Genomic DNA, 16847 nt, shown 5'->3' on the forward strand with positions numbered 1-16847 from the left:
TGGTTCTCTCACATTATCCTCTATTTCATTGTCTGGACTTTAAAAGAGACTATGACCTCTGAGTTTGTTTCGACATTTCTTCTCAGAGTAGTCGGATAGGAAATGCCGGCCTCATCTACCTATTTAAAATATTGACGTGTAAAAGTGTTATTTTATAACCTATTTACTGAAATAAATATCATTTATCATTTAGCATTTGACATGGTAGTTTAAAAGTTCAGGCATAGCATAGAGTAGGTAATGTTACCTAGTTTCTATTAGAATGTAGTAAATAGTTACCTTTTAGTTCTAGAGCGAAGGCTTGAAAAGTAGAAGTAGGAATGGAGTGGTTTTTTGTCAGTAAGAGTCTGACACTCCCTCTCACCTCGGCCATGGCAGGAAAAGCCATTGGATGATTTCAACCCCTCAAAAAAGGTACTTCTTAGTTGACTCAATCGTTAACCATGGGATAAATAAGGTTGGTCAACAAATAAATATAATTTTCTACAATATTTTCATTTGAAAATGAAAAGCAATGATATATACGAGTACCTAATGTAAATCATTTGTCATTTTTTATAGAACTCTGGTTAAAATCAATGACAACAATATATTATATGTTACATGACATGAAATTATAATTTATTTACATTTATTTTCTTCATGAAATGTAACAATATTTATCAACTACATAATATATGACGATTAGTGATGGACTGGCGCCATACATCACTTCAGACACTATTTTAAATACAGAATAAATATTATGAACGTTTGTTTGGAAAAACCATAATTTTATGCGGTCTCGTAAATTATTGTTGTTTATTACATAATATAATGTAAGAACATTTCGTATGTAGATGTGATCATATATCTTTTTGTGTAAGTATATAAGTAAAGTTTGAGTACATATTCTGTGTAGAATTTATAGTCTCATGATTTTTTTTTTAACTTTGTCCCACAATAGGATTTTCTCCTGTGTCGTGGGTACGTTTACTAACATACAAGTTCACATAAAAATGACACCCAGACCCGATAAAATAATTTTACTAGTAGGCTACAGTCCCTGTGGGACTCGAAACTAGTAGAGCTTTTCTCAACAAATTTACGAAAGTCTCACGACAGTTATTAACAAAATATAGTTCCAAATCCTAATATTACATACCTATGACATTAATATCTAAACTAAATAACAGATATTAACCATTTCGGAAACATAAAAGCCCAAATATCATTGTCACACAAATATGTAAACTAAACACGTAGAACTAATTGAGTCGGGGTGTTTGGGAGGAGGGGGGATTTTGATATCAAACTCGCTGTGTACCATATTATTGTAGCTGATTATACTGAAGGCCGTACCTGAAGTAATTCCCGATTTTATCTACTTGGGATTTAGGACATTTTATATATATATGTCAATGCTTTTAATAATAATTTACCTATGTGTTTGTCTGTCTGACACAGGACGATATGGAACGATTTGTGTAGAGATAAATAAATCTGTCGGAGAGCGGTCTTTTGGTACGGAAAAATATAATTCAACCTTAAGAGTTCATCAAGTCTATAAAGAACACGTGTTAATTTTGTATACTTACCCACATTCGAAAAATCGTTTCTTAAAAAGGAGTCCTGCCGCATTATCGATTCATGGAACTTAAAAAGAATCCGCAAGGAAGAACTGCTTTAATATAGACGTACACTAACAATACAATAAATGTTTAGTTTTAATTCCGCTTATAAATGTATTTGCAGCATGCGGTGTGCAGCACCATCCTCCCGCTCACGCAACAGAGGTGCAATACAAGAACTCACACGACACGCAACAATCGACATATGATTCGCTCCTCCACGGAGCATCTTCAGGAGGAGTTGACTCGGCGGCTCGAAATAAAACTAAAAAATTGTATTGTAAGTAGATCACGGATTTCCGCCAAGTAACGCCTGACTCTACTCTATATAGTAAGGTAAACGTACTTATAAATACGATTCGGTCTCGTAAAACTATTTGACCAAAATTATAGAATTGACTTTAAGCACGCACTGGCCATTCGTGAACATTATTATACGGGTCTCATGACAGAGACAAGCCTACTTACTTCCTACTTCATAGTAATAATGATAACTATATTATGTAAATTTAAAAATACCAAACCCTAAACGCAATATACCGGATACATGTGAACTTTACATTTTTTAAGGGAGATAAATCATCATAATCTTCTCTCATCTTGGGCGCGGCGAGAGGGAGTGTCAGACTCGTACTGACTAAAAACACCCCGTTCCTACTCCTGCTTTTCAAGCCAGAGCCCCGGTAACCCTGCTATGTAGTCTGCAGCTCCAGATGTGAATTTTACTTACTTAACTTAGCGTAGGGCGCCGTTAAGTCAGGCGAAGTGATAATATCCGCGCCAAAACGGCTGACTGTGGTTGGATGCGAAGAACTGAAGATTGCTTTTACAGGAGAAGCCTTTTTTGAGGGGGAAAAGTCGTCCTCTGATTTCTCCCGCCTTGAGCGAGACGAGAGATTGTTAGACTCTTACAGACTGAAAACCACGCCGTTCTTACACCTGTTTTTCGAACCTCGGTAACCCGCTAAAGCCTACAAAGATCTAAGAGTGCTGACACATTTGTTCCCCTTTCCATATCGACATCTCTATATATAATTGGGTACATTTCTTGTACTTGTCTTCTCACATTCGGATGTTTACTCAATATTTTCAGCAAAAAACACCCTGCTTCGTTTGATTAAGTACTAAAATTGCTTGTTAGATGTACACTGCTACATATAAAAGTTATTATAAACGTGAACCTAACTGCTCAGAAAATAACGACGACGTAACAACGGTACGACACGTATAATTTAAAATTAAACAGGTGCTGTACGGTGCTGGGTACATAAAATATGTAATATTGTAGCAGGATGATCCATCTTCAGTCCTATGTTATAAGCAGTAAGGCGGTTAATTAATTTGTCTTCACTTATTTATCTGGCTACGTTCGTTGTCGTAGTTATGGAGTAGGAACGTAGATTGGTTAATGAAGATGGAATCCTTTACTATAAGTAATGTTTGATTTGCCTTTTAGAAATATTGATAATCGTGTAATACGCCACAACATTAATCAACTATTTTAATAGTTGATTTTTGCCTAAACGATGCTGAACGATCCCTAACGTGAGACATACAAAATTAACTAAAAATTACGGTTTGTTCACGTATATTATGTTAATAGTAGACGCGTAGGCGCGACGCTGCCGAGTCTGCGCACGCTGCCCATAATAAAGAGTCCCTCGGTGACTCGAAACTAGTCGAGCTTTTCTCAATTAATATACGTGAGCAAACTGTGTTTTTTAGTTAATTTATTATACTTAATCCCTAATTAGGAGACAATTAAAGATATCTTACAACAAGCGAAGCATGACTATTCATGCTATAATTCGTCAAAGTTGAAGAAGAATTCATGAGCCAAAGTTGCATTTAAAGTACACAAAAGATACTGATAATCTTATTATAAATTTCGTGTGACATACTAAATTCATTATTATGTATGATTGTCGTGATGCTACTGTACTGTGTGCTACTACGACTACATCGCGTCGTGTGTCACGGAAAGCTGCTCATGTGTATGAGCCTCTAGAATTGCTTGAAACTAGTCGAGTTCCTCATTAAAAAGTATAGAATAGGCTTACTCACGTAGAGTAACATAATAATTAATACCGATAACCCTACAAAAAGTAATATACGTATGTATACTACACAAATGAAGTCAGTTCCGCGGTCCCGCCCAGTATTCTCGCCCGAATGTTTTCATGTACTGTGGAGGCGCGGCGCGGCCGAGCACGGCTTGCGTTAATTATTCATATTTACTTAATTTAATTATGGCAGCGACTTGATTTCGCGTGCGACACACAACTTGATTTATGTTGTAAGCCTGCGTTGTAAGCAAGCTGATTATTATTTTCAAAATTTTAGATTGAAAGAAAAATAGACTTACAATTACTTAGCTTAAAGACTGAAAGTTTCAGTCATTTTTTCAATATAATTGTTCATGATTTTGTCCTAAAAGTTACAGATAGTTACCGTGAGATTTAACTACTATACCCAATCCAGTCGCAGAGACATGGGGATTATAATAAAGAAACTATTTACAATAGGCAAGATCTATCTCCAGTAGAAGACTTAATATAAGTACTTATATAAGTAATGCCCTGCTTAGGAGCTAAAATAGAAACTCAAACACAACAACACAACAGCAACATTTTAAGTACTTACGTAAATATTTTATTAAATTCAAAAGCAGTGTGTTAGTCCCTATGTTTCTCTAAAATGTACGACCAACAACTACGTATCGTCATATCAGGAAAGCAACAGGGTTAACACCGTAGGCTCCAAACTTTAAGGTCCCTTGGGTCAAAGTTACTAGAGTAAGTTAGGTGTAGGAACCACATTAATCTTAACTAATCTAATATAATAAATGAGACAGTCAGTTTGTGTGATACTTCATTCACACGTCGACTAGGTGTGGAAGTTACGAACAAGAAGTTTGTGATGAATGCTGGCAACTTGACACAAACAAAGTTATCTCAAAGAAGAATACTCGTATTTCATCAACGTCAACAAACATTAGAATTCACTGCTGGACTATGAACTTCGTCTTAAGATCAAAGTTTTTTTATGTTATAAGCCGGTAAACGATCGGACGGATTACCTGATGGTAAACAATCGCCGCCGCCCATTGACAATTGAAACACCAGAGGCGTTGCAAGTGCGTTGCCGGCCTTTTGGTGTGGAATTTAAACGACGTGACGGAAACAACGCTTGCGTGGTTTCACGTCGGTTTTCTGAGAGGCCGTGGTATCACTCCAGTCGAGCCGGAGCATGGCTCCACACTTAAATCCCAGCGTCCCCGTCAGTAATAAGGCTCCGTACGATTCAATAGTGTCGCCATGTCGTGTTAGCCGCGGGGGGCTCGTGTGAATAATTAATTAATATTATAGCTTGCGAGTCTATTACAGGCGCAGCGAGTGCGGCTTTAATGTCTTCTCTACTTATACTGGGACTATACTCAATGCTTGATTGAACTACCGCATCTGATAAGATCGCGAGTTACGGCAAACGATATACTGTCTCAATAACTTGGAGTTTGGCAAATAGCAAACTATTTAATATGGAACTTAAAATAATTTGTTGAATACAAGAATACTTTTAATTAGTTTTCTTTCGGAAAATAAAAAACGCTTTATTCCAAGTTGTATCACATGACACTGAGCTGCAGACTGTATGCTTAAAATCTTTAAAACTACGCAATGGATCAAGACGTTTATATGTATAATACATGCATAATATATCCATGCAAAGCTGGGGCGGGTTGCTAGTAAATAATAAAATAAACGCAAATCGCAATAACTACCAACGTATTTATAATGGACAAAACATACATTCATATTGGAAATCAAAAGGCGATCACGTACCATATTGGGATTGTATTCCCCTCTGATGTTCGGCTCAACGTTGAACAAATATTTGTGTTTAGTTCCACCAGTACCGGTAACTCAGTGGGTATTTGTTACAGTCCACACAAGATACTACTATTGCAGACTCCGGAAAACCCAATTTCAGGATAGTGATGTAGACAGTAGGTTAAGTACTGACATTACTAAACTTTTGGTTTCTGTTTTAAAAAGCAAGTTGATTATTGTCAAGTCAAAGTCATATCATTTATTCCAATTAAATAATAAATAGGTCCTTTGAGATGTCAACAAATAAAGAAATAAATAATAGTGTGTCAGTCTTTCCATCAGTGAAGCAAGCTGCTCGTTTCAAAGTGCAGAATAGGTTTGGGTTGACTTAACTAAATAATGTATTAATATTTCTAGCAATGAATACATTTACACAAAATATATAAACAGAAAATAAATTGGTGTGGTCGATCACATTGATATTTCGTGCTTCCAAATCTTTTCAAAATCGTTGCAGCCATTTTCTAAAACATGAGCACAAATGCTATTATTCGTTTATAGAAAGAACTAAACAACACATGACTACTTGTATCTTGCTCATAAAATAATATTATCTCCCCTTAACATTTCCAGTGAAAACACCAAAGCTTATAATATAACACACTGATCCTCTACAATAGCACACACACTGTAACGTGTTTTGTTGCTATTGTTACATGTAAGGCGCTTGTCTGACGTACATGTTGTATTGTATCTTTTATCTTCGTATTTTCTTACACAAGTTCGCTTTAAAGTCAACTTAAATAAAAATACAAATAGAAAGATGATGCACATGTTTTATTCACAGATTACCTAGGTAATATGAATCCTGGAATAGACAGTCCACCGTCAAGCAAACCAATCTTTGTTATTATAATGATTTTAAACGTAGGAGAGCCATTCTTCGGCACGAATGGGCTAGCTCGACCACGGCCTCACAGAAAACCGACGTGAAACAACGCTTGCGTTGTGTTTCTGAGGCCCAATTATACTAATTTTTCCAATGGCCAATTTCTCAACAACCCTTAAATTTCTAACCCTCAAAACTCTCACGCACTTGTAACACTTATGGTGTTTGGTGTCCATGGGTGGCGGCGATGGTTGCTTATCATTATACCATCCGCCTGCTCGTTTACCGGCTTATACCATAAAAAGTGATATTCAACTATGTTTTAGACAGGTCAATGAGATTAGGTATATACCTAATGTATTAAACTATTGCATGCACCGTCAAAGGAACTGTTAACATCTATACAGCTCAACAAACCTCAAAAAAACTTAAATGCCCTTTTGTAAGTCCCTAGTGTATTACCTACCATTGTATAATTCAGCCTGCCACCTCCTATGATAGTAAAACACAATGCCACTACGACTACAACTAATTGCTGCCACGCTTGGGTGTTTGCCAACTTCAATAATTCTCGTAGCGAAGTTAAATAATAACCTAGGCACTTGAAAAGTTGTCGTCACCGCTGTTTATTTTTATTAAAACGTATACGACAGTTTTGGAGTTTACTGCTAGAGAGTCTTAACCACAGAATACTATCTTAACCTTATACATCTTAAGCAAGACTACGAAAAATAAACACAAATCTTGCTTTTTTATATAGGCACCGGAGGGATACCAATTTTGCCTAAGGAATTATTGCCAATGTGCACAATTGCTAGAATATTACTGACAGCTGAGGAGTAAACATTTGTCGCCACCTCTAGTCTTGTCGTGGGTAAGGTAAGAGCCCACTAAGGTTTTACACAATTGATATAGACGAGGCAGGCCTACAAAATGTGGAGATTATGACATAATACTTAAGTAAAGGACCCACAGTTCATCAGAGAACTACTGAACCCTGTAAAATAACACTTTTAATTTTCCTAATTAAATGAAATCGGTATATAAACGAATTCAAGTATACAAAGCAATGAATTAAAAGCACTATTGACACGTACATACGTATATCTGTACCTAAGTATAGCTCGCAGTTTCTAGTTTCATCAGTTGATCATATTTCATGCGAGTGTACAAACAAAAATTGTGTGCACCAATCTATTTAGGTGGCTCACGTTCACACATCGTGGGAAAATCTCGTTTGTATTGAATTTGTGAAGTACGTTCTTCTACTACCAATCTGTCAGGCTTTTTGATGATGAGATTTTAAATATTTGTTTTGTAGTAATGCCAACTTACTACTTACTGTAACATGAATAAACTTCTCTGATAATTTTATTGTGTTCCTTTTTTGAGACGTGAAAATCATCCAATGACTTCTCCCGCCACGAGGCGAGAGGAAGTGTCAGACTCTTACTGACTAAAATCCACCCACCCCGTTCCTATTCCTGATTTTCGAGCCAGAACCCCGGTAACCCGCTAGATAATCCGCAGATCCGGACCGTGTGTTATGTACCTATTATTTTTCTCAAAATGGTAGACAAGCTCTTTCACCGGAAATGTTATCAAAACTTGCCAGACTAAAACCGAACCAAATTCCATTAGGCTTAGAATTCCGCAAAGAAAAACTTCTACTACAAACTATAAATATGTATTTTTTTTTGTATTTACAAACCAAAACACAAAGCACGACCATCTTAATGAAACTAATTTAATTACTTTCTTAAATAATGACGGACAAACAACACGCTACGGTGTGCTGCAACCATCTAGAAACTAGACACAATTTTACTTTCTCTAGCTTATCTCTCGAAGGATTAACGCTATGAATTACAATTTCTATCTCGAACTGCAACTGCGACTGCCAAGCAAAGAGTTTCAGGTTTTATTTACGGGTCAGACACAAATAAATAAAACTGGATTTTCGAAAATTCTGTTTGGACGGAATTTGTAATAATATTCCATGGATGGATGTTGTTGTGTCTCTGAATATTATATGGGGCCCATAACACAACTAAACAATAAAGAAAAATTAATGCTACTCATACGTTAGGAATGCAACTCTTTTCTTATCTGGAGTTGGGGACTACCTAGCTGGTTTACCGGGGCTCTGGCTCAAAGAGCAGGAGTAGGAACGGTGTGGTTTTTAGTCAGTAAGAATCTGACACTCCTTCTCGACTAGCCCAAGGCGGGAGAAGTCATTGGATAATTTTCCCCCATCAAAAAAAAAACACTTCTTCAGCCTTCCCATATTAAAATGCGTGATTGTACCTAATTTTCTACCCAAGATTGGCATTTGGAAAATGTATAAATATTTATACAAAAACCTTTCCAGGGCAAAACTTTTTTCGGGGAAAAATTAATAATATCATGTGAATAGGTCAACAGCATCAGTGAATAATGGAGGATCCGCCAAAGGGATGATAAGGTCGGGAAGATACACTCCTACGCTTTTAAGGATGTATCATGTAATTTCAAGCCGGTATTACGGTGCTTTTCTACCAGAGATGAGCTATGTAGGTAACTATGTTACGAAGATGTAACTAATAACTAAGCTGTGAAACTTTGTGACCGTTTCCACTGATACTAAGCTATGTCACTGTGTGAGGAAGATGCGCAGTATACTCGAGTATGTGATGTTTCGATAATAGGGAAGCCATCCATAGCACACATCTTTCCATATAAAACATAGATAAACGTTGGATATAGGTATTGTGTATGTGTGGATAAAAATAACGTCAACTGTATGTAGAAGATACATAATATTTACTGATGTTTTTCCTCAAACACATTGAAGTAAAGACTTCTATTTGTTCCGCTGCGGTAATTGTCGCAAATTGTGCTATTTTTAATGAGTTTATCTGTTCTATGTTGGTACTTTTAAACAAGATGTAAACCACGGGAAATAAGGCACGTTTAAAAGTTAGTCAAATAACATTTGTACCAGTATTTTTCAAATCATCTATTGTCTTCTCTCGCCTTAGGCGAGGCGAGAGGGAGTGTCAGACTTTCTGACTAAAAACCACCCCGTTCTTACTCCTGCTTTTCGAGCCGAAGCCCCGGTAAACCCGCTAGGTAGTCCGCAGCTCCGATTGCTACCAGTATACATGCATAACACAGCTAACACAGTACTATTACAGTAATTATCGACAAGCCACAGCCTGGCACATGTGCACATCTGCAATTTTCCAACTATCCCGATGAAATTTTCAAAAAATCTTTCATACCTTGCTCTGACAACGTGACAAAAATAGTCAAAAATGTCCAGTGGCAGCTGAACGATGGCTTCGATTCGGCATGTTAACATAGTGACTATTCAATTTTAAGGTTCCGTACCTAAAAGGTAATAAAAAAGGGAATCTATAATTGATATTGCTAAGGCTCCGCCGTTTTCGGCTGTCGCTCGCCAGGCTCTGTCTCATGAACTGTGATAGCTTTTTTTTGAAGGGGCAAAATCATATATTGTCTCCTCCCGCTTTGAACGAGGTATAAGAAAGTGTCAGACTCTTACTGACTAAAAACCACCTCGTTCCTACTTCTGCTTTTTGAGCCGGAGCCCCGGTAAACCCGTTAGGTAGACCACAGTTCCAGATCAGAGCCCTGCTGCTCCCGTGGTGGTCTGATGACTCTTTGAGGTGAACTGTGGTAGCTTTACATAGCATTTTATTTACTTAAATGCATAGATTTGTACTATTATTATTAACATAGCTGATACAGTAGAAACTCTTCCCTTCAAACCCAACACAACACCATGATCATCTATCTGTCAACACCTAAACTATATTGAACCCCATTTACTCGTAACAAACAGTGAATCCGAGTAGTGAATAAAACAATAAACATTTTTATGAATAACTTTTATTATAAACAATGGAATGTTTTCAATGGTAAACGTTGTAAAATATTATGTTATCCATTGTATTATACTATTATACCATATTTTACCTATCACTACCTATTGTCGCGTTGTTTCCCGCTGCCCGGTTCCTAATGGCCATAGCACGATGGTTCATTTCTGTTAACCTATAAGCTATAACTTTCTTTGATAAATGAAGACGATACGATGAACACAAAAATAATTGTTCAAATCAGACTAGTAGTTCCGGAGGTTAGCCGGTTCATATATACAAACAAACAAACAAACTCTTCAGCTAAAGAAAGAGAGAGTATATAGATTATGGAATACATGGGAATATGAAAAGTAGACACCCCAACTAACCAATGTTTACGTTTCAACGTAAGAATGAAAGTGAATTTATTTTTGTTACGCTTTCACACCTGAAACCGTTATCTTGATTTTGATGAATTTCTGTTTAAGATAGATTACGTTCCTTAACAGTTATAGCAAACATGATACTTATATCCATATACATACGTAGCATGTATAATGTATTGGCTAATATTATAAATCCGAAAGTTTGTGAATTTATGTGTTTGTATGTATTTTTGTTACTCAACCACGTCAAAACGGCTCAAAGGATCGAGTTGAAATTTGGAACTGGGATAGATTGTGGTGTGGAATAACACATAGGCTACTTACGGGAACGCGAGCGAAGCAAGGAGAAGCTAGTAACATTGGCGTTCCTTTCATAGGTATTTTTAAATGAAAATTAAAAAAAAATCTTTTTAAATTAACTTATGACATAGTACATACAATATAAGTACCATTTCAAATAAAGTTCCTATATCGTCAAAACAAATCAACATAAGTCGAGAGTTTTGGCGAAAAAGATAATTTTATTTAACAGCAATACTTGTACAGTGCGAGATAACATTGGCGGCACTTCAATAACCAATGTGTATTGTTAGATTATAATCTATAAGTGTATGTGTGTTATGTATGTATGTAGGTACGGTACTCAAGTGCCTAATTATGCACATAACATTAGACAAAGAAACGCTTGTAGATTTTGATTAGAATTATTGTGAAATGGATCGTAATCCATTAGACTTATAATACATAATCCATAGACTTAGTCTAAAACAGTGATTCCTAACCCGTGGTCCGCTAACGACAAAAAATAGTCATCAGAGTAATAAAAAAGAATATATACAAGACTACATGGCTGTACTCGTTTGAAGCTCAAATTAAACTGTTTAAGAAAAGTTCTAAAGTTTGCAGAACTCATTAAAGCTTTTGCTCTAATAATTCCCAGAAAAAGTGTATTTCGAAACTTCCTACAACTCCTAATATGACAACATGAATGGTCCTAATATGAATGGTCTTGCCATTCTGCCAAAGAAGTAATGAAGACGACTAAAAAGAATATTCAAGAAAAGCCATAAAGAAAAAGAATTGCAATGGTTCCATTAAACGGCCAATTTTTTCAGCCAAAACTATTTAAATTCCATTTTCATGGTTCGTTGATCGTTCCCAGTACAGCAAAGTACCTATTATTTGGCATGGGCACTTAGAAATGGCATGGAGAATGGAATCGTGGGCGGTTTTTATGGCAATAACGTAACTGCCTACATGGGAGTCATAACCGTAACATAAATGGTGAAAAATGGACGTAACCTACGTTAACCTACGAAGCCTTTTGCTTCGAGTTTCCTTGTGCGAACCGCTAAGGAAAGGAATTCCTTGCCGGAGTCTGTGTTTCTTACAAAATATAACTTGAAATAAAAGACACCCAGTTAGTAGTGCATTTCTAGAAATATATTAAGTTACGTGTGTTCCTGCACAATCGAATTTCAATATCAATGGCATGGCTAAAGAATCTCAAATCATATTATCAGTTATAAAATATCTACAGCCTAACAGGCTTCCTCGATAACTTTCAGATAGACCAATTGGAAACGACCTACAGCGGCTCTTTATCGAGTAACAAGTCTCAATCGGAGACACCATTATCTCATCCAGAAGATGTTTAATTAGAAGCAATCATATTTTTTATGAAATACAAGCTGACCAATCAAACTATGTATTGCCTCAAACATTTTGTTCTCACTTTTTAAACCTTCCCTGGACGTCCACAAATAACTCAAGACCAAAATTAGCCAAATCGGTCCAGCCGTTCTCGAGTTTTAGCGAGACTAACGAACAGCAATTGATTAGTCAAATAAGACTAACAAACAAGAACAACGAATCTCCTAATGATAAGAAACCAGCATCACCCATTGACACTTAGGACTTACAAGTACGTACTTGGACTTTTAAAATAGACTTTCTTAAATGATTGATACTTATCTTACTGCCGCACTCAGAGACATTTAATGATTACTTAAACAATTCCTTAGTAGCGATTTTGTATCGAGAACAATTGCTAAGGACTGGGTTAAGTAACCATTAAATGACTCTGAGTACAGCGGTTAGTTCAGATTTGGATAGAATCAACCAACAACCATTAATTACTGCAAGTGATTGGGTTTTTCCATTACGACATCAATAGCAGCAGTACACGGAACCTTAATTTGTAGTTACGCTATTGATTTTACGAGTGACGTGCATGACACATACTAACTTACACAGGTTTACAAACTAATTTTAATTGTATTGCACCACTGGTATGACATTGATCAGTCTAAAAAGATCAATTTTGATAAATTTAAAGTCAAAATCGAAATCTTCTCCGTGCGAAAAGAGGCCTTTGGTCAGCAGTGGCCACTTAGTAGGCTGGTGATGTGTTGTGAAGTCAAAGTCAAAAATTCTTTTAAAGTCAATGTCAAAATCAAAACCTCCATGCGAAAAGAGGCCTTTGGTCAGCAGTGGCCACTTAGTAGGCTGGTGATGTGTGATGTTAAGTCAAAATTCTTTATTCCATACAAAATGTGTACGAAACTTAATTAGCTATGGTCTGTTTCGCAATGTTTATTAAGATTTTTAATCTAACTACTGTTTAATTTGTCACAATTTAAATCCAAATTAGATTCATCACCAAGCCCAAATAAAATTAAGAAATAACCAGAAGAAATAACGATTACTTTAAGTGAGGTCAAAAACGAAAAACGTAATCAAAATTACCATAATCTAACTCTCACATCGCACTGCGGAAGAATTTGATTCCTCATAAATCACCGCACTGACACGGACACTAAAATAGATTTTAGGTAAGGAGAGACTGAAATAAATTCCCATTATATCCTTAAATTTAAATGATTACAAAAATAGATACAAATATGAATATCTAGATTTGACTACTAATGATAACCCCCAAAAGGCCGGCAACGCACTATTAACGCCTCTGGTGTTTCGGGTGTCCATCACGACTTTTACCATAAAAATACACAACGAATAAATTGTAATTTAGCTGCTTTCTTTCCTTAATACTGGTTATATCCACTAAATATCCCATTACTTACATGGCAGTTAGTAGTGGTCAGAAATATATACAACAAGCCCTAAATTGACATATTATTCACCATTATTATCACTACTCCTAATAAGCCAATACCTATGTAACATAGTCTTACTTAGTACTCACGGTAAATTTACATTACCGTAAAAAAGAATATTGTAAGACAATATTTACGGCAAAAAAACTAATTTAACTTCAGTTATGAACGGGAATGTTTCCGTCTCCAACTGCCATACTCTGAGACTGAAGAATGATAACTTAAACTATTCCTTAGTAACGATTTTGTATCGAAAACAATTGCTAAGGACTCAGTTAAGTAACCATTAAATGACTCTGAGTACGGCGTTAAGAGATAGGGCAACATTTCTCGTTACAGAAGTCATATATTTATAATAATTACTGTAATTAATTAATTTACTCCCACGATTCAAAATACTCATTCCACAATAATCAGAAATGTGGGTGAGGAAAATTGGTTACATTATTAACATAGCAGACTAATTAAAAATAATATTTTTAAATCATTTACGTATCCTGAAACCTATTTATAGATTTCAAATACCGTCCGTATCACATAGACCTTGTTTTGAACACTTTTTAAATAAACACAGTTCGCCAGCTGATCTTATGTGGTCAGTGCGAACTTCAAGATAGTCATAATGCTAATAAATTCTAATCAGATTCCCCAGAAAATGATCTAAGTGGAAAAATATATTCTATTGCCCATAAAATAAGAGCTAGTTGCGATTTTATTATAATTTTACAGTGTTTTGTTTTAAAATAATGCCATACTGCATTCACCGCAGCAACGGAAACGTTTCTCGATGTGACGTAATTTTAATACATGTAAACTTGTAACTGAGTACGTTTATATAGTTAGAAACATTAAATTAAGTTCAACAGTTTATTCAACACCCAAACAACGCATACCCATCACGTAGTTACCACACAATAAACTATGACTTTGCGATAAAGAACTTACTTACACAAATGTGTAATGTTTTCTTGAATAATAACCTAAAAACCAGCTTTCTTTTGAACGCAAGGTCGCTTATTATGCCAAACTAATGTAACAAAGTGCACGTACCATTTTAACTTCGCTGGTACTCGACTTGGCAGTCGACATCGCCTTTATCATCCTGCTGGAGTTGTCCAACAAACACTTTTGGATACTCATAACTCCTTTTTTTATACAACACAACACAGAAAAAAATATTCACATCATTGGCACAGCACAGCACGTCACTGTTGCACACAATTACAAGTGATTAACAGGCCATCGCGACGTCAACACAAATAAATCACATCTTATAATAAATTTGCGAAACGCGCGTGTTAGGTTATATCCATTGATTTGACGTAAGAAACTTTTTGATTTACGGGACGTGGAGTCACCACGTGGTACTTCGCCCGTTGACGGACCGCGACTGCGGACCGGCGTGAACACAGCTGGCGGTGTCGCAGCGCCCCCTGGTGCCGCTGGCGAGCATTCACAACGAGACAAAGACCGAATGCAGCCACACCTATAAAAAACTACACACAAATCATTGAACTTGAACTGCTGTTTAAACTGCAAGAGTACAAACAATGTGACGTCATAATACTTAGGCCTTGTGACGCGACATAAGGTAGATTAAGTTACGAGTAGTTCCGAGTATGATAATGACGTTGAAATTGGAGGTCCGTTCACAGTGAGCGTTCAGCCATCAGACGCAACACTGAGGACCTATTATGGCACTGCAATTATGAGACTAGAATAGTTAGGTGCCTCTAAAGGTCCCTGAAGTATTATACAGCACACAGTAATGTTAGCAGTAGCAGGAAGAGGGGTAAATGTTGGGAATAAAGTGAACAACTCTCACTGCAGTCCGTAGTTGGAATATTTGCATAATATTATTTCGTATTCGGACTTCCCACGGAGAGAATTGAGCTCCGCAAACACGGTTGGAAGTATAAAAACTTATTTCGGACAAAAACGTCTTTGTATAAGCACACAATGAGTTCATAGAATAATTTACTTTAGTTAATAATCAAACTTACACGATGTTAAATGATATGGTGCAATACTAAAGCTACCAGAAACAGGAGACCAAACATCACACGGTGTTAGAGCTCAACTCAGAACAAATACGGATACATCAGAATCGAACGCAAAAAAGCCACAGAAAAAAATATTACTGTTGAAATTACACAGAATTGTTTAATTATTTTTTTATGTGTAGTAAACCGAAAGTGGCAGAACAAAATATTATTCGTAGAAAGACAGTTTGCTTTAGTAATCGTATTCAATTAGACAATGCAACTTCAAAGTCAAAATGTTTATTTCACATACGAGTACACTATGCAGGCACTTTTGAACGTCAAAGCAAATTTAATACCATTAAAAACCCTGCAACTAATATTAATAATATTAATAGCCAGGAATGTAGAGACATTCCTGGACATACTCGACAGTCATAGAGGTGACTGTCAACTGTTGCATTCACAGAAATATTACAGTGCCACAGTGGTTGCATTTCTGATAACTTATTCAACGAGATTGTTTCAAAGTTAAAATTTTGCCGTGATAATCAACATGACGTAGCATAACAATACTTAAATCAAATTGGTAATCAAAATCCTATATAGATCCCAATAACAAAAAACCCAAAATAATTAACTTAATAATGACTCGAAAGACTAAAAAAATACCAAAACATGATCATAAAGTTGTAGTAAACCGAAATATATCTTATTGGCCCTGAAACATGTTTGTAGTAATTTGGTGAAACTGCCACACAAATCCGCACTGCCTAGTGTATTGGCGTACAATATAACACTCACCGTTGATACACAAGCCCAAACAAATAAAGTAACGTTACTTTACGAATGTTGCAGATTTATGGCCAGTCTCTCCGTCTGTCTGTGGGTTTGGATACTGAATAACTATTTTCATTAGAAGCTCCGTACAAAAATATCTATCAACTACAAGAAATATCGGAAAATCATAGAAATTAATAAACATGGTAAATATCCCGTTTCAAGTTCTAATGATATTGTTGGTGATAATGTCAGTTTAAAAACCATCAGGGTGCTTTTCCACCAGAGATGTGCTATGTAGCTATGCTACAAATATGTCTTAATAAAACTGTGAACTCACATAGTTTCACACGCCGTTTCTACTGATAGTAAGTTATGTAGCTGT

At 36.1% G+C, this 16847-nt stretch overlaps 1 protein-coding gene across 23 annotated transcripts in view; it reads right to left on the bottom strand.

Moving 5' to 3' along the window:
* Positions 1-15100, bottom strand: part of LOC118265767 (transient receptor potential cation channel trpm) — a 241420-nt gene extending 226320 nt beyond the window's left edge. For 17 of the 23 annotated variants that reach the window (XM_050695174.1, XM_050695161.1, XM_050695175.1 and 14 more), the window contains exon 1: positions 14751-15099. In XM_050695174.1, the coding sequence (XP_050551131.1) occupies positions 14751-14840 (90 nt within the window). In that variant the 5' untranslated portion in view covers positions 14841-15099. Of the gene's footprint in view, positions 1-14750 lie in introns of all 23 variants that reach the window. The other 6 variants (XM_050695165.1, XM_050695156.1, XM_050695151.1 and 3 more) reach the window with 2 other exon arrangements.
* Positions 15101-16847: the final 1747 nt, after the last annotated feature.

The sequence above is a fragment of the Spodoptera frugiperda genome, chromosome 7 (assembly GCF_023101765.2).
Source record: "Spodoptera frugiperda isolate SF20-4 chromosome 7, AGI-APGP_CSIRO_Sfru_2.0, whole genome shotgun sequence".
Lineage (NCBI taxonomy): Eukaryota > Metazoa > Arthropoda > Insecta > Lepidoptera > Noctuidae > Spodoptera > Spodoptera frugiperda.